General features: G+C 36.8%; 1 protein-coding gene across 1 annotated transcript in view; it reads right to left on the bottom strand.

Annotated features, from left to right (window-relative positions):
- The window catches only part of aig1 (androgen-induced 1 (H. sapiens)), a 63,112-nt gene extending 44,281 nt beyond the window's left edge, over positions 1-18,831 (bottom strand). The window contains exons 1-3 of the mRNA XM_067417891.1: positions 18,499-18,831; positions 13,593-13,748; positions 2,121-2,222 (exon numbers count right to left, since the gene is read on the bottom strand). Coding sequence (XP_067273992.1) covers positions 2,121-2,222; positions 13,593-13,748; positions 18,499-18,789 — 549 coding nt within the window. The 5' untranslated portion in view covers positions 18,790-18,831. The remainder of the gene's footprint in view (positions 1-2,120; positions 2,223-13,592; positions 13,749-18,498) is intronic.

Here is an 18,831-nt window from a genome sequence, read left to right as displayed (position 1 = left end):
AAATATATTAATATTATCATTTTAAGAATATTAGGATTTATGAAAAGTAGTTTTGTAGTCTAAATGGTCTTAATTTTTTAAATATTTAAGTTAATAAATTGTATAATTACAAGAAAATTGTTATTATTATTTTTCTTCCATTTATTCAGTTGTTTTGTAGTCTAAATAAATTATATTCTTCTTTTTTATATATTTTAATTGTATTGTTATAATTTATGGAATTTATATAATTTTGTTGTCTAAATGTTTTTTCTAGTTATTTTGAATCATTTGTTCTTATAATGTGTGTAAGTTTTTTGTGTAAAATTTTTATTAGGCTATTATTATTATTATTATTTAAAAAAAATCTAGAGGTCAAAATCTATTTTTATGTGTGAATATCTGCAAAGATCACATTGATAATCTGTCTCTCTCTAGTACAAATGCTTAGGCCACAGCTCGGACTGGACTTTTGACCGTGCTTGATTCTGCCTAAAACAGTAAAAAGGCTTAATCACCGTTTCTTTGTCAGAGCAGCCAGTGAACAGAAGACAGTTGCCATGGCAGCATGGGTAAACAAACAAATGTGGTACCATGGAATGCTTCAAAATATTTACAATGGAGTAACCCTCTTTCGGTCGCAGGCGGGATAATCTGGAACGTTTTGCATAGAACAAACTGTTCTCAGCTGGAAGGTAGTTCTCTCCCGTGGGTCAACCCTCAGCAGCACAACTGTGCTGATCGCTAGCTGGAGAAAACCACTGACTAGGAGGAAAGAGCATTCTCTTCATTATAAACCCTGAATTGGCCATATCGGCTCAACTAATTATGTAAATGTGAGGTTGAACCATTATTATTTTCTTCTTTCTATTCAAACAATGTATGATCATAGCTTTTAAGTTTGCATTTTGTTTTTTATCATTTGCATAGCTTTTTCCCTGCTGTCTTTGAGAACAGACTCTCAACCCATTCTGGCTCATAATCTACCCAATCACTGATGTAACATTATGAAAAAATGAAACAAAGAAATGCACGTTTTTAGCACATACCTAAAGAAATCATGTACTCTCTAATGTGTATTAATGACAAATGTTAAAAGGTTTAAAAACCCTGCGGAAAATCCAATTGCATATGATTTCACAATGCCACCGCACATTAAAAAGATAGAGGCGATTTCTGATTAGGCTCAAAGGTTACATTCATTTTGATTAATAACCGAGACATGTTTCCCTAGCAACCGCTACGTGTGTTGTCATTGGCCCCGGGCTATACCCAAGTCAACTGAATACATCCTGTGATTAGCGACGACTGAGACATCCAACCACGTTTCCAGTAATAGCCTCATTCTGAGCTGTATTTCCTATCAATCTATCAGAAGCCTCTAGGTCCCAAAACCTCTTTTGTCGAGGCCACTTCAGTAGATTAAAGAAGGATTCAATATGGAAGCGTTTAGGTTATTAAATATCTCTTGTGGAGACTCCTCTAGACTAATTGCAGCGAAACCTTTTCAGTTCTGTAGATATATTAATGGTGCATTCATAACAATATGTGTGTGTAAACATTCTTGCTCACTGATGGCAACATTTGCTATTTGCTACTGGAATTACACACCAGACAATAATGCCACCACACTTCAGTTCAGAACACTCACCTGTCATAAAAACAAGACTTACTACTTTTTGACCCCACCTTCAATTCAGTGAGTGATTGCACAACAACTGCCATTTTCACATCTGATGTCAATGTGGCCCAAGAGATTATAAAGAACAAAATGTGTGTTTTTTGTTGTTGTTGTTCCTGTCTTAGAGTGAAGGATATATACAGTCTTGTACACTTGCAGTAATAAAAGGTACATTGCTGTCACTGGGGTGGTACCCTAAGGTACAAAACCGAAAAGGTACTAATATGTACCTTTAAGGTATTAATATGTAACTTTAGGGTACTAATACGCACTTTTAAAGTACTGATATGTACCTTTAAGGTATTAATATGTACCATTTAGGGGTGAGTAAGGTACAATGATGACCTTTTTACTTTTGTACCTTAGGGTACCGCCCCAGTAACAGCACTGAACCTTTTTTTTTTTCTGAGAGTGTACTTTCTAAAAAAAAGTAAAGAAAAGAAAATCCTTTCCCACTCACCATGCCATGGTTTAGCCACTGTGGTATAAAGTTGTCCAGGAGTCTTGGGTAAACCAAATCTCTGTCATACAGGTAAAGAGCCCAGAACATAGTCACCACAAACTGCAAAGCGAAAAGAAAGAAGAAACTGAAAAATAATCATCAGATCACAAAAACATAGCATTAGCAGGATGGGTTCCTTTTATCAGCATATTGTAGAATATAATTTTCTAAAGTATTTGTTATAGTTATTCCTCAAAATTAATGAGATTAGTATGTATTACTATTATATGTGATATGACCAAAATCTTGTATCACAATACAAGTAAATTTATATCATGTTATGATATAAATGTACCCAAGTAATAGGCCTAGGTATTTTGGGATAATTCTTTCTTTCTATCTATCTATCTATCTATCTATCTATCTATCTATCTATCTATCTATCTATCTATCTATCTATCTATCTATCTATCTATCTATCTATCTATCTATCTATCTATCTATCTATCTATCTATCTATCTATCTATCTATCTATCTATCTATCTATCTATCTATCTATCTATCCATCCATCCATCCATCCATCCATCCATCCATCCATCCATCCATCCATCCATCCATCCATCCATCCATCCATCTATCTATCTATCTATCTATCTATTAGGGGTGTAACGGTTCACAAAATTCACGGTTCGGTTCGATACGATACACTTGTGTCACGGTTCGGTTCGGTACGGTTCGGTATGTTTTAGATACAGCAAAAAGAAAAAATTGGCAGAAATTACCTTTTTTATTATTATTTTATTAAAACTAACAAAGTATGATTTTTTTGTTGTTGTATGATTTTACCCATCTTCTATGTAGTTACAGGAATAAGACATTAGCTCTTTACATTAGCGTGTGTGGTGCGTGTTGCGTTGCGTGTGCGTTGCAGGAGCCCCACACCCTGTAGTGCTTTACATATGCTGCGTTTGCAGTCCGCAACTGAGCCACTGTTGCATACCACAAACACAGCATTTATTCATTATTTTTTATTTAAAATCCAAAAGTTTTTACTGAACATGCCTCGTCAGAATTCCAATTTTCTTTGTTTACTCTTTAATAGAAGTCAGGTTACGTAGCCTACTACATTTAAACAACATTTTATTAAATTCATTTATTCATATTTATATACTTTAGATTTAGCTCACACAAGTGGCAAAACATTTAAACATAGTTTTTATAGCCTTAAATCACAAACATTTTAAATTAGAAACTTACAATAGTCTATTCAAAAACAGCCGACTCTGGTCTTTTCTTTCGTTTTTACACCCTTTTAAAAGAAATCCTGCAGGTCAAAAAGAACTTTGCTTTTCACCTCCAAGAAAGTACGAGTGCTCTCCATTATGGCACTTTTTTTTAACCTAAATGCCAGGTAAGGTGTCGTTTTGTTGCTTTACTTGAGAAAAAAAAAGCCATGTGTTGACTTTGAAACAAGAGTATATTTTAAATGAGATGCATCTGTGGTGAAATTACTAGATTTTCACGTCAGTACATGTTTATTTTAATGCGAACAATGTTCTACCACTTTAATGCAGCAACGCAGCGCAGCAAAAAATAGACTCGGTACGAAAACGATCCGTGCACTGCTGCAAACGCAACGCTCCTGGAACGGACTGACGGACCGCATCCGCGTGCAGTGTGAAAACTGTAATCCGTTAACATGGGTACGGAAAAAAATACGCACCGCACACGCACTGCAGACGGAGTATATGTGAAACGGGCGTAAGGTCTCATATCCGCGGCTATAAATGGACCACTCGCCGCAGTGATGTCTTTTGCCATTTGAATAAGTTGGAAATGTCTGTCTAAATGCTGCGGGGATAGTTTGTGGGATAGTTTGTGGCTGTTTCTCCTTTTTATCGTCTTGTTGTCGGCGTAAAGACAACAAGATCGTCTTGTTGTCGGCTTTGATTGACATTCATGAATTATTCCCGCTGCTGTACCATCAGCAAATGCGACATACCGTTGTTTTTTAATCCATCAATCTTGCCAACACCATCATAGCTTACCAAAGTTCACCCAAACACCAGGACCTGTTGGTTATTGGAGGATCTTCTATTTCTGGTTTGTTAAACGCAATTGCCATTTTGCCACGAGCATTCAGCGCGTAGCCTACTGAGTAAGCGAGCACCTGACTGAGCAGCCTAAAACATATTTGGTGTTTTTTTTTCTTCTTTCACTTCGGCGGTGTCAGGGGCATTGCCTGTTATGTCGTTTTGGTTATTGGGCTACCTTGTTGAACGCATATTATTATATTACACACACTTTTTTATTTTCCAAATCTAATTAATTAGTCCAAGAACCGTTCGGTACATAATGCGTACCGCGTACCGAACCGAAAGCCTCGTACCGAACGGTTCAATACGAATACGCGTATCGTTACACCCCTACTATCTATCTATCTATCTATCTATCTATCTATCTATCTATCTATCTATCTATCTATCTATCTATCTATCTATCTATCTATCTATCTATCTATCTATCTATCTATCTATCTATCTACAGTCATGTAAAAAAAGAAAGAATTCTATGGTTTTATGTAACAGGACATAATACAAAGTTATTTGATCCTTGGTTGATTTTAAAATTAGGTAAATATTACCTTAAATTAACTACAACACATGTCATATTACACCATGTCATTACTTGTTGAACAAAAATAAAGCCAAAGTTGTGGTTACAAACTAAGTACACCCTTACTGCTTCCATGGGAATTAAGAAGGTAAGTAGCATTTAAACGCTGCTAATCAAATGCCTTTGATTAATCGATCATTAGCAAGCGTGACTACCACAATAAAAGCAAAGGCTTTGGCATTTTCCTGGTCTGGAGCATTCAGGTGTGTGTTAACAAAATGCCAAGGGGGAAAGACATCAGCAATGGTCTTAGAGAAGCAATTGTTGCTGCCATCAATCCGGGAAGGGTTATACAGCCATTTCCAAACAATTTTGAAGTCCATCATTCTACAGTGAGGAAGATTATTCACAAGTGGAAAACATTCAAGAAAATCTTCCCAGGAGTGGACATCCCAGCAAATTCACCCCATGATCAGAAAATTGCGAAACACTCAAGAAATACACCTCAGACTCTACACGCCTCAGTTAGCATGTTAAAGTTCAAGGCAGTGCAATTAGAAAAAAATGGGACAAGTATGTCATGTTTGGGAGGGTTTCCAAGAGAAAGCTTCTTCTCTCTAAAAAGAACAGGACAGCACGGCTTAGGTTTCCAGAGTTGCATCTGAACAAACGTTAAGACTTCCGGAACAATGTCCTTTGGACAGACGAGACCAAAGTGAAGCTGTTTGGCCATAATGCACAGCACCATATTTGGCAAAAACCAAACACAGCATATGGTAAATGGTAAATGCATTTATATAGTGCTTTAAACAGACCCATGGCCATCCAAACTGCTTTACATATTGCCTCACATTCACCCATTCACTGACGTCTGTGTCAGCCATGCAAGGCGCTATCCAGCTCGTCGGGAGCAGCTGGGGTTAGATGTCTTGCTCATGGACACCTCGACACTTGGTCAGGTGGAACTAGGGATTGAACCACCAACCATCTGGTTTGTAGACAATCTACAATATCAGCACAAACCACTCAAATGTCCATCATGCTGATGGAGGGTTGATGATTTTTGGCTTGTTTTTGAAGCCACAGGACCTGGGCACTTTGCAGTCATTGAGTCGACCATAAACTCTTCTGTATATCAAAGTATTCTAGAGTCAAATGTGTGGCCATCTGTCTGATGACTAAAGCTGGGCTGAAATTAGGTCATGTAACAGGACAATGATCTCAAGCACACCGGCAAAAATACAACAGTATGGCTGAAAAAGAAAAGAATCAAGGTATTGCCAGTCAAAGTCCAGACCTCAACCAGACTGAAATGTTGTGGCGGGACCTTGAGAGGGAGAGCTGTGCATAAACAAATGCCCGCAAACCTCAAAGAAATGAAGAAACGTTTGTAAAGAAGAATAGGCCAAAATTCCTCCAGAATGATGTGAGAGACTGATACAAAAAAATTATTACTTTAACTAATTGCTGCTAAAAGTGGCTCTACAAGCAATCATAGAGTGTATGGGAGGCTGGGTATGGTTGTAACACTTTCGTCTTCAGCACCTAAAACTACCCTTTTTTTAACTGCACGTCTGAAACTTTTAGGCAAAGTATCCACATTTAAATTTCTCCAACTATATCACAGACTTTGTGAGATGATGACAAATACTAACTTGTCCTTTGTTACAACTTACCCCACTACTGGGGTAAGTTGTAACAGGTAGTCAAAATTCACAAAAACTAAGGGTACTTAAAGTGATATGCCATAACAACAGTTTATTTTAAATAAATGAATGGCTGCAACAGTACAATATGTGTGAATATGGGGAGTGTATGTGCATATTGTGTGCGTTTGCTTGTACATGTCTGTACGTGCACATTCATATAGGTGTGTTTGTGTGTGTGTGTGTGTGTGCGTGCGTGCATGCGTGCGTGCATGTGTGTGTGTGAAAGTGCAAATTAACATAAACATAGGCATTCTATAGAATTATTCAAATAAAATAAAAATTCTTAGTTGTATGTATAAGTGGATAGTTGTTTCAAAACACGTGTTACAACCTACCCTTCCACTGTCACTCATACTTTAGCTAGGTGTATTAGCATGGTGCTTTGAAATTATTACTCATACAATATTATCTACAAAGGTAGAATATTCGTTTTTTTTGTTTTTGTTTTTTTTGCTGTAGCTTCAGGAGAGATAGCAGCACAGCCTGGAAAACCTCCATGTGGGATCGTAAAGGAAGTCAGAGGAAACTGAAATTGTCATATAACTTATATCTTTTCCTTGATTCGTTGGAATTGGTCATGTTACAACTCTTCCTGTGTTACAATCCTGTCCCCTACCTAGTTGGTCACCCGTGGCTTTTTCATTTTGTCTTTATTTTTGATAAATAAATAATGACAGTGTAATATGTTATATACAGTGATCAGGCGTAACATTCCTAATATTGTGTTGGTCCCTCTTTGCTGCCCTGACCTGTTGAGGCTCGGACTCCTCTAGATCTCTGATGGTGAGACCCTTTGTCACACCGTAGAAAAAAAAAAATGTTTGCAACTCTATATTATCTTCAGAGGAACTTCATAACTTTTTAAGACCTCTCACTCATCACTCCCCACAAAGACTTTAAATTGAACCCATTCCTCGCCCCAGATTCCCAGCAGGTCTTCGTGCAAACTGTCTAACTCATGCCGGCAGATCTCATTAAGGAAAGTCGAACTTGTCTAATATCCTCTTTGATTCCCCATCTACAGGACACAACCTCTGCGCAAAACCTTGACAAGTACTAAAACCAGCCATGAGCACAGCAAATCAACACACAGACCTCATATTTTTATATCAGTATACCATAATTAATCCCTGAGAGCTGCTTTTATCCAGCACTTACTTGGAGCTACAGATGCCTTCTTTGAAAAAGGACAGTGTTAAGATGATGAGGGCATCACACACAGGCACATTGGTGTGAAGCATGCAGGCCTTGTGAAGGAGCGTTTGAAGTCCCAGGCTCTCTGAGGAAGAATTCCACTTCCCCTGCTGTAATCCTGAACTGCTCAAACGTATTTGCATTAATGGGTCTCATTTATGGGCGTGACAGATTTCTGTTTGGTTTGGGTGTCTCCGATTATTTTGGAGGATTCTTGTTTCCAGTAAGAGCTTGGATGATGATCACTGTATCCAAATAAACGGGCGGCACTGTGAGGATAGGCCTTGTGAAAGGATCTGTTGTGCTTTTGAGGTGCTTGAATCCTAATATTTCAAGAAAACCTTGGGCTTCATTTTGAAAGCGCAAGTTAAATAAGTTCACTGCCGGACAGGTGGTTTATTTGGATTTACCCGTTCCATGCACTCTCATTGGACACTGTGGCAAACCTTCTCTATTATCCAGCCAGCCTAGCTGGACTGGGAAACTTCATCCTGTGGCCTGACATACTGTATAGACTAAGGTCATTAGGAAGATGGAGCAGAATTCGTTCCCATTGTATCTCAAAAGAGTGGATATCAGCAAGACACACATACCACTAATAGGTGTCTGGAAATGACCTGGATAAAGCTAACAAAGTATGCATATCCCTCAAACACAGTCGAGCCTGTTTGCCAATATTAACGTCAGCACTAATGATGCTCATTGTGATGGCTGTAAGCTGAGCCTCATGCCCAGCTCTTAGACTGAGGGCCAGGGCCAAGTCAAGCATCTATTTCGTCTTTGTATCATGGCTGTCTGGCTGCTAAGTTTTTTACAAGCTAACAAGGTAGCATCCTCTGTCTGCCATCTCGTTAAGCCCCACTGAGAATCTGCAAGCTGCAAGTTCTGCAAATATCCACAGAATGATGCATCGGTAAAAGCTGCATGTCTAAATGTTAAAATGTTTAATATATATATATATATATATATATATATATATATATATATATATATATATATATATATATATATATATATATATATATATATATATATATTACATACATGCCAGTCAAAGTGTCACATGAGCTTTCAGAAATCACTCTTATATGCTGAGGCCTTGCCCATATTAATGCATTTTCATTGAAAAACTTTTCTCTCAAATTACAACTTTAATGACACCCCATTCTTAATCCATAGGGTTTAATATAGAATTGGCCCACACTTTGCAGCTATAACAGCTTCAACTATTTTAGGAAAGCTTTCCACAAGGTTTAAGTGTGTTTATGGGATTTTTTCTTCTAGAAGTGCATTTGTGAGGTCCGGCACTGATGTTGGATGAGAAGACCTGTCTCACGGTCTCCGCTCTAATTCATCTCAAAGGTGTTCTATCCATCAGAAAGAGAAGCGTGATTCATCACTGCAGAGAACACCTTTCCACTGCTCTGGAGTCCAGTGATAGCGTGCTTTACACCACTGCATCCGACACTTTGAATTGCACTTGGTAATAAGGCTTGGATGTAGCTGCTCGGCCATGGAAACCCATTCCATGAAGCTTTCTAACCACTGTTCTAGAAGACACACAAAGTTTGGAGGTCTGTAGCTATTAGGGCTGTCACTTTTTATTCGATATTTGAATTTGCATTTGAACATCATATCTGTAATCGAACTATAAATAAACTATCTGGTTTTTAAAGTGCCATGTAGCACAATTGTTTTTTAAAAATGTAGGGTTCCTTTACATGGAGCACTATAATTGGTTTAAAAATCCAATCCAAATTAAAATGCTCCATATAAACACCTCAATTGGAATACAAATGCCCAAACCAAATGAAATTGTAATCGGTTTGAGAGGCGTGGGATAAACTTTTTAGTGAATCGATCAAACGAAAAATTTCACCATGTAAACAACCTGACCGGATTACTTTTTGAGTGTGTGTCCTTATGATACAGCGCGCGTCGCGCTCAACTGCACTAAGCTATAATGTTGACAAGAGAGGAAACTACTTTTTTCAGAGGGATAAACTTTGTATTATTATTTATTATATTATTTAAGTTATGAAGATAATGTTGGCACAATGGCACTGTTTATAAACCTACCCATGACAGCAAACAATCTGCATTTTTACATTTTCAAAAAAAACATCATTTAGACATAGCCTGGCTACACCCTCATATTGACAGCATTTGTCCCAGTTACTTCAACTGCGCCTGACAGAAGAATTTATTTTTCTGAGATGAATATTACACTTTTCAACAAATAAATAGCTTTTATAAAACCGTACACTCTAAAAAATGCTGGGTTGTTTTAACCCAATGTTGGGTCAAATATGGACTAACCCAGCAATTGGGTTGTTTTAACTCTGCGGTTGGGTTAAATATTTGCTTAAGACAACCCAATTGCTGGGTTAGTCCATATTTGACCCAACATTGGGTTGTTTTTTACCCAGCATTTTTTAGAGTGTTTAAGTCCTGGTGGTCATTGAGAGTTGCTATGGCATCTGTGAACACATTCCAGCTACTGGAGAGAACAGCGTCGACATCTGATGCGGTAGACAAACTGAAAGCTGTGATGATTGCATAGTGGCACTTCAATACGACTAAGTTGATAACCTGCTGTTTCAAACATTATGTTAACAATTTATTTTTTATGAGTCCTGTTTATGACTGTCAGACAGTTAATACATTTGTGATTGAATCTCCGTTACGGAGGTGTCAGTGTTGTTGATTTCAAATATATTCAAATACATTTCTTGATATTTGATATCTATTTGAATTAGATTTTTTTTTTTAATGACAGCCCTAGTAGCTACTGACTCGGGGACTGCGCACTGTGTACCTCAGCATGTGCATGTTCCAATTGCTTCCATTTTGTTATAATACCATTAACAGTTGACTGTGGAATATTTAGTTGTGAGGAAATTTCACCAATAGACTTATTGCACAGGTAACAACCTATCACAGTACGACGCTTGAATTCACTGAGCTTCTGAGACCGACCCATTCTTTCACAGATGTTTGTAGAAGCGTCTCCATGCTAGGTGCTTGATTTTATACACCTGTGGCCATGGAAGTGATTGGTACACCTGAATTCAATGATTTGGAGGGGTGTCCCAATACTTTTGGCAATATAGCATATGTGTATGTACTGTGTATAATCATTATACATACATACTTATAAATACATACACACATATATATTTAAGAATTTTATATTTATATAAAATATAAATTATATAAATACATATATACAGTATATACATGCAAATATACATGTATGCGTGTGTATTTATATATACATAATAATTGTACAATGTACACACAAATATATTATGTATGCACAAACTTTTATTTTGGATACAATTAATAGTTTGACAGCACTATTTAGAATATACTAAAATAGAAAATGTCCCCTATCAGTCAGTCACGTTCGTCATTACATCAGACTCAGCTGACGTATTGGTATCTTCATATGTCAGTTCAGTCCGACGTATATGGCCAGACTGAATCTGAACTGTTTTTCATCATTTTCGTTACTGTTTTTGGGGAGAATTATGCTAAACATATTTAAAAACAAAACTGCATAACACATTTAAAATAGCTTATTTTTGTGTTTATATTAACATCTGTGTGTCAGTCTTATATTTAAAAATAAACCATCAGTTCAGAATAATACTTTTTTTTTAAATGTTTTGAAAAAAGTCTCTTTTGCTTATCACAGCTGCATTTATTTAATAAAAAAAATACAGAAATGCAGTATATTGTGAAACATTATTACTGAATTTAAAAGAACATCTTGGTTACTAATGTAACCCCCATTATACTTGCACACTTCAGAATGTATTTAATATTTTTAGACTTTGCTTTATTTATATTAAGAGAAAAGTTATAGTGCTCTCTTGCAATGTATAAGGAGATTGCTTGTGACTCTTTCTTTAAAATGAAGTCGGTTTTCTTCCTGCTTAAGGTTTAAGTCACTTTGACACTCATTTGACACCTTACACCTTCACCCTTCGCTGAAATTGTGCCATGTAGTGTAAAAAGATACATTCATGAGCACAATTTAAATATTTTCCATGTAATTATCTGATGGTCATCACGGACACACACAAAACACAGTGTTTCCTTCTCCACTTTGCACTATGGGATTTTATTGAACAGCTGATTTTTTTGTGGCAGTGCCAGATAGATGACTGGGCATTTGCAAAGCAAATGAGATGTACATGTAAGACAATGCGTATTGGTGTCTGTATAGTCCCCTTATGCAAAGCAGCATGTGTTGATGTGTCCAGATATAGTGGTATGTGCTGAGAAAATACAAATGCTGTCTGACCTGACCTGCAGGTTTATACATTTTAAGGAATGCGATGATTCACTGTTTCAACGGTTTATCTAAAGGCACCAAGTGTTTATTCTGCCTTACAAAGACAAAACACAGTAAATGTTTGAACTGGATTGCACATATGCTAATCCATACCTCTGAAAAATGCTGTTGATTTTAAGTAATATGTATCTTGTGCTTGTTATTTAGTTTAGTTTGCTTGTTTTATTTAGAGGGACTTCTATGTTTATCTTAAAATGTAAAAAAAGTGGTGAACATTTTGGGGTTAATAAGATTGTTATTTTCTTAAAGTAATACTTTTATTCAGCAAGAATGCTCTGGCACTAGTTTTGGTGGAAGAGATGTGTTTGTTGTTATCATTTTTTTATCGTTGTACAAGCAGAATGTGATGGTTGGTTGGTTTGGTATTTATCAAACTCCTCCTTCACTGTGATTGGCTGGCTGAGAAAAAAGTAGCCATGAGTGCAGCGTTTTACCCAAAGTTAACCATTCTCTAACTCTCTGTGACATTTGAGCATGAAATAGACGCTCCCATAAATTAAAAAAAAAGGAAAAATACACTAGCCTCGGAAAAAGCGCTTTGGTGGACACAAAATGCTGTTCTTTTGAATTTTCTATTCATCAAGGAGTCCTGATCAAAAAAATTTTTTTTTTAAATCATGGTTTCAACAGAAATGTTCTACATTGATAATAATAAAAAATGTTTCTTGACCACCAAATCAGCATATTAGAATGATTTATAGCACTGAAGATTGGAGTAACAACTGCTGAAAATTCATCTTTGCAATATAATATTTATTTTTTAAAAGAGAAAGCATTTTTTATTGTAATCATTTCACAATATTACTTTATTTTTGATCAAATGAAAGCAGCCTTGTTGAGCATAAGAGGCTTTTTTTCAAAAACATAAAAAATTGCTAAGTTGCAAAAATATTAAAACATTGGTCATACATTTGCAGCAAGCAGTATTTTACCTTTTGGCACCCTCTATAAATGTGCTCAATACACCACCCTGCTTTCTTAGATCCAGTGAATGATTGCTCGAAACAAGTTTTGAACAGTCGCCTCTATTTTCCTGTGGTTTCAGACATCTTAATGTCAATGACATGTGTGGGAGGGGAAGGGCAGCTCCAGACAAAGTATTGCATTCATGTTCCGTTACAGTACTGTTTTTTTCTTTCCCACATATTAACAATTGAACTTGATGGCTCAGAGAGTTTACGGGAGGTTCACACACTTTAAACTAACCGCACTATTACTTCACTGCCAGCCAATTACTTTTTCAGATTTTCTGTATACAAAAAAATGCAATGTTTGCATATATGTAGAACTTATATAAAAGCTACAACTTTTCCAAAACTTTAGTTTAATTTAGTTTTTGCACTGTAATAATCTGGATAATCTACATTCTTTTACTTTGAAAATTGGCCATATTGGTGTTTTTATTCAATTTCAATCCAATTTTCAACGTTGATTCTAAGCATTGATGTTATCTGAATATCAACATATCCTCACTGAGCCAGCAGCATTGCTCATAATCTCCGGATATAGGTCCAACAAACACAAATAAAGTGTGTTTTTATGGATATAATCAGTCATTTTGTGTACATATGGAAAATGAGAAATCTGCTTAGTGATTTATACGTACCACACCAACGGGAAAGGCCAGAACAGCCATCATCCAGTCTCGTAAGCCAATCAGTTTCCTCAACTGTCTCTCTTGCTCCATACTGGCACTGCCTTTTGTCAAAAGGCTTGAGAGGTCCGTCAGGACACACACGCCAAAGAACACCGCCTGAATGACCTGATAGAGAATCATAAGATACTGGTTAGGTAGAGTTTAGTATACCTAAGAAAGGGGGCAAATATGTAAGATGTAAAGAGTACCTGAAAAACATATTTAAAGGGTTAGTTCACCCAAAAATGAAAATTATTTAATTAATTACTCACCTTAATGTCGTTGGACACCCGTAAGACCTTTCGTTCATCTTCGGAACACAAATGAAGATATTTTTGTTGAAAGCTGATGGCTGAGAAAGGCTTCAGATAGGCCTCCATTGGCATTCAGTACATTTCCACTGACCCACACACAAGACCCATAAAAGGCACTAAAAACATCGATACAATGTCCATATCACTACAGTGGCTGTACAATAATTTTACAATGCGACGAAAATAGTTATTGTGCGCACAAAAATCAAAATAACGACTTTATCCGCCAAGTTACTGACGTGAACTCGAAACATGCGCGAGAATATGACGCAGTTCCACCGTTCAGATACATGACCCGGAAGAGGAGGAGCGCCGCTAGCTAGAGTGAGTTCACGTCTGAGACCTACACGGAAGACAATAACTTGGTGGATAAAGTCATTATTTTGATTTTTTCTGATTTTTTTGCTTCGTAAAATTATTGTACAGCCACTGTAGTGAGATGGACATTGTATCTGTGTTTTTAGTGCCTTTTATGGGTCTTGTGAGTGGAAATGTACTGAATGCTAATGAAGGCCTATCGGAAGCCTTTCTCAGCCATCAGCTTTCAACAAAAATATCTTCATTTGTGTTCCGAAGATGAACAAAGGTGCTACGGGTGTCCAACGAAATGAAGGTGAGTAATTAATGAAATAATTTTCATTTTGGGGTGAACTAACCCTTTAAGTAAAAGTAGAGATACATTACAGTCAAAATTACTTGTTATGGGTCTGGTTTCACAGATAGTGAGTTTTGTTGCAACTTGATTCGTTAAAAATTGAAGAACAGATCATTTAAAATCCGCATGTTACATTTTTGGAGAGCTTTACGTCAGGCTATGCCTCAGGCTATAAGACGGTGTAGGTTTGACTCAGAAGTATAAATCAGTCTTTAGGCCTCATTCCCAGCAACTACCATGTTCTCATCTATATATGAAACACCTGCGATTCAGCAACTAGTCACGAATACACTCTCATTCACATAAAGTAGCCTTGTTGACAAGTTTGGGTAAGGGCAAAACGCAGTAATGCCCTGTAAATGGTGATATTAAAAACAGTTAGGTGCCATGCAAAATGTAACTGTAATTGTAAATTGTATATAGCCCTACTGCAAACTGTGATTTCAGCAAATATAAGATTGCTACATGTACCTGTACATATCACACTGTTGACATTGTTGCTGTCAACTGTTGCTAGAGGAAAGTAGTTTTAACGCCATGTTGTAATGAACAATGCGCCATTTCATGTTACATTTTTATTGGCTCTAGTCAGCAGACCTTGGGAGCAGCATGGGATGATCATGCTAAATTTCTGACATCATGACAACGGCTGTTTTTGAAGCTATCTCCATGTAAGACGAAGGACCACCATTTATAGGAGCTAGGACCAAAGAAATTGCCACGATTGTTCATCTATCATTTGGGACTACCCAAAATCGTACAACGTGTACCGGGCATAACTCATTTCAAATGTATTGGAGTACATATACTTATTAAATGTAGTAAAGTAGCAGTGGTATCAAATATATTATGTACAATTAAACTTTTCCTTCACTACTGTACATTCCCAAACATAATTTCAAACTTAACTCCACTACATTTCATAAAAACATGTCATTCCTCATTATTTTATTTGTGAATTAACTTAAATCGGTTTGCAAATCTGATTAATTTGTGAATTGGACCAATCCGATTGCAGCTGTTCTGATTCAAATGATCCAGTCAGAGCGAGTCTCCAGTTAACAATTCACTGAATTCACAAGCCTGACTCAAAATGAGCCAAGAATGGCCGTTTGCAGAAAATGAAATATTTATTTTGGTTTAAGGAACTGCTAACTGTAAATTTAGCTGTATTTGAAGCCCTAACTAGGTAAAGCTTTTTTCGTATAAATAAATAAATAAAATGTCCTTTTTTTGAAGGCCTCTCACTGACATACAAATCAAAGCTGTCTTTTAAAAAGGAACACAAGAGGGAAGTTGAAGGGAAAGTTGATGAAAGCCATGCATTCATCTTCGGTTGTCTGAAAATAGAATACGAGTATTTCTAAGTGCCGTCATTTTCCAAGAGCAAACAAACATCACTGAAAACAGAACAATATACAGATACTGTTGACATGTTACAATGCATGACGGGCCGCAAGAAAACCAGCATTGATTTAATACGCAACCTTTCCTCCATGACCTATTTCATGTCTTAAGCTAATATGTCTTTTTTTAGTCCATTTTCCATTAGTGAACATTCGTGATGAGAGTGTTAGGAGATTGCTTTGACGTTAATTTACGATGGAAAGACATTATGGAATTATGAGGGTTTCTTTATTATATCTCCTCCACAGATATTCCAACATGCAAAAAAGTCTCCCATTAATACACTCTTAAATATTTCATTCCTCATTATCTTTCTGCTCCTAAATTTGTTTCCTGGTGTCTGAAGACAGGAGAAGCCCTGCTAAGGCTTCATATAAATGTACGATTTGCCCAAAACCAATCTTTTATTGGAAAAGTCTTAAATCCCTATTACCAGCCTTCAAAAATGATCTATTTTTCTTACTCTACCCTCACTAATGCTTTTGATCTTCGCTTTAGCTGAGCTAAAAATGTACGTTGATCCTTTTCTCACATCATTTGAGAGTTAAAAAAACTGCCTCGGTGCGAGGACACGAAGCCAAAAGAGGCATAAAATCATTTATTAGCTATACAAAGCCATATTTTGTGCTTATAAACAAACCGCAAGGATTCCTGGACTGAGATTCAAGTCTCCATGAAATCTAGTGAATTGCTTGTTTGAGGCTGGGAATAATACTAATTGGGCTAGGAATTGGGCTCACTTCTTATCAAACAACAGACTGCTACAGTATACTGCAAAAAAAGTTGTTTGCAAGTCCTAGAAATTTAAGGTAATGCATTCATGTTAAAATAAATGTCATAAAGCTAGGTGCACTTGTATTAGTTCAGACGCTATGCGCTCTAAATGCATCCTTTCAATTTGTAATTGGTTGCAAAGCATTTGCAACATAGCAACTGCTCTCATAAAAATATAGACTGCCTTTCATCACAGTAATGATACACTCAGAAAACATGTGCAACTGTGCTAATTAAACTCTGCTAATTAATCCATGGGTATCTCATTTTCAGATCACTGAAAGCTTTCGGCCACACTTGACCAGGCACTTTATGTACGACACAGAGAGCTCAACTCCTATGCCGGGCGCCTCAAGTGTCCTATTGCGAAAAAGCCAAATCTAAACCTCTAAACGTAATAATTAATGAGGCCTGCTGAAAAAGAAAATGGCAGAAATCAAAGTGGCACAGTTATGGCACAATGGCAGTTACTTAACGTTTATAAAAGTAACAAAGCTACAGTGGAGTGTGACTATTACAGTGCAAGTATTTGATCCAGACATACTCACATTTTTTTGTGCCAAGATGAGATTATCAGCCTTTCTGAGGTTGACATGTGTTTATCGTCTGTTCTAATATTAGTTCACACAGCCAGGTTGATTGGTGTCAGAGGTCCTTTAATGCTTTCATAATTAATTTTTATACTATAACACAAAGCGGCACAAACAATAAATCACTTCCCTATCTCTCTATGGTTGTGATGAAGGTGAGTTCAGCTCTTCTGTGTTTACAGACAATGAAAGAGTTTATTAATGTTACATTAATATAAAGTGTTGTTGTGTTAAAGTATTAAAATAACACGATATTGTCAATGCATAGAAGAATTTGGAATAGTAATGCAGTCACTGCTGGTACATTAAAGTTTGGAGTCAGGAAGACTTATGCTAACCAAGGCTGCAAAATACAGTAAAAACAGCAATATTATGAAACATATTTCATATATTTTGATATAGTCACTAGAGCGCTAGAGAAACATAACGTTATGAAACAAGATAAGTTTTAAAAAGCTGCATCAATAATCCAAACACATCTGTACAGAAATTATCTGTACATAAGATTATTCCCAGACAAGATTTTTTGTGTGTGTAAAAAACACAAACCCTAACAGTGCACTGGAACAGATGTGCAAACGTGAAGTGTAACAAAACAACTTTTATTGCTATTAAAAAATCACTGTTCAAAAAAGGGGGAGAAAATGGGCTGTTTATGTGGAAAACATGAGTCATTGGCTCACAGACTGTCATAACAGTCAATGCGTATGTGTTTGTGTGTGCGTGTATATACAGATGCTGGCACAGAGTGCCAGAGCTAAAGACAAAGCTTTTGCTGCTATTTTTATATTTTTATATTTCAAAACTGTGTATGCATAATTTGTCCTACTAATCATTCAGAGAACTGGTCATAATTCAGCACAACCCTTCAGAACAAAATTCATTATTAATGAGGGTGTGAGATATGAAAAGCATGACATCATCGTAAAAGACTTAAAAAGTCATTACGTCATGTGATTAACGTTTCATGATCAGTAAATATGACGTAAGACAATCTGTGTTGGCGTTTGTAGGCTACTCCTTTTTGTAGGAACCTGGCATATTTCAGCATAACAGGGGCCTGTCTATATATAATGCATTATGGAGATCTCATATAATAATCAGCCACTGCATGGGAACGATACACATGCACTTACCAAATCTATGAACGTAAGAAACTTCCAGCTACCGCCGTATGTTTGATGCGCGGGCATGTCTATGGCTTTGTAATTGCAGAGGATAGAAAAATAAGACAGGAGTATCGCTACTCTGAGGATCTGTGATGGGATGAGCGCCATTTTCCTTCCCCCGTCGTATTTCCGTCTCAGGAAATATCCTGTTGACATAGGGATGCTGTTATGCGGTGGGGAGGAGGAGAGGGTCGCGCGGATCCGTGTTGGTGGAGGCGGCGGATGTGCGCGAGAGGTTGTTGCTATAGGAACAAGCATCGCTGCCTGTGCAGAGAAGCTCGTGTGTGACTGTTATTTGTG

The sequence above is a fragment of the Pseudorasbora parva genome, chromosome 15 (genome assembly GCF_024679245.1).
Source record: "Pseudorasbora parva isolate DD20220531a chromosome 15, ASM2467924v1, whole genome shotgun sequence".
NCBI lineage: Eukaryota > Metazoa > Chordata > Actinopteri > Cypriniformes > Gobionidae > Pseudorasbora > Pseudorasbora parva.
Note: the sequence above shows the minus strand (reverse complement) of the source record. Positions and strands in the feature narration are given on the sequence as shown.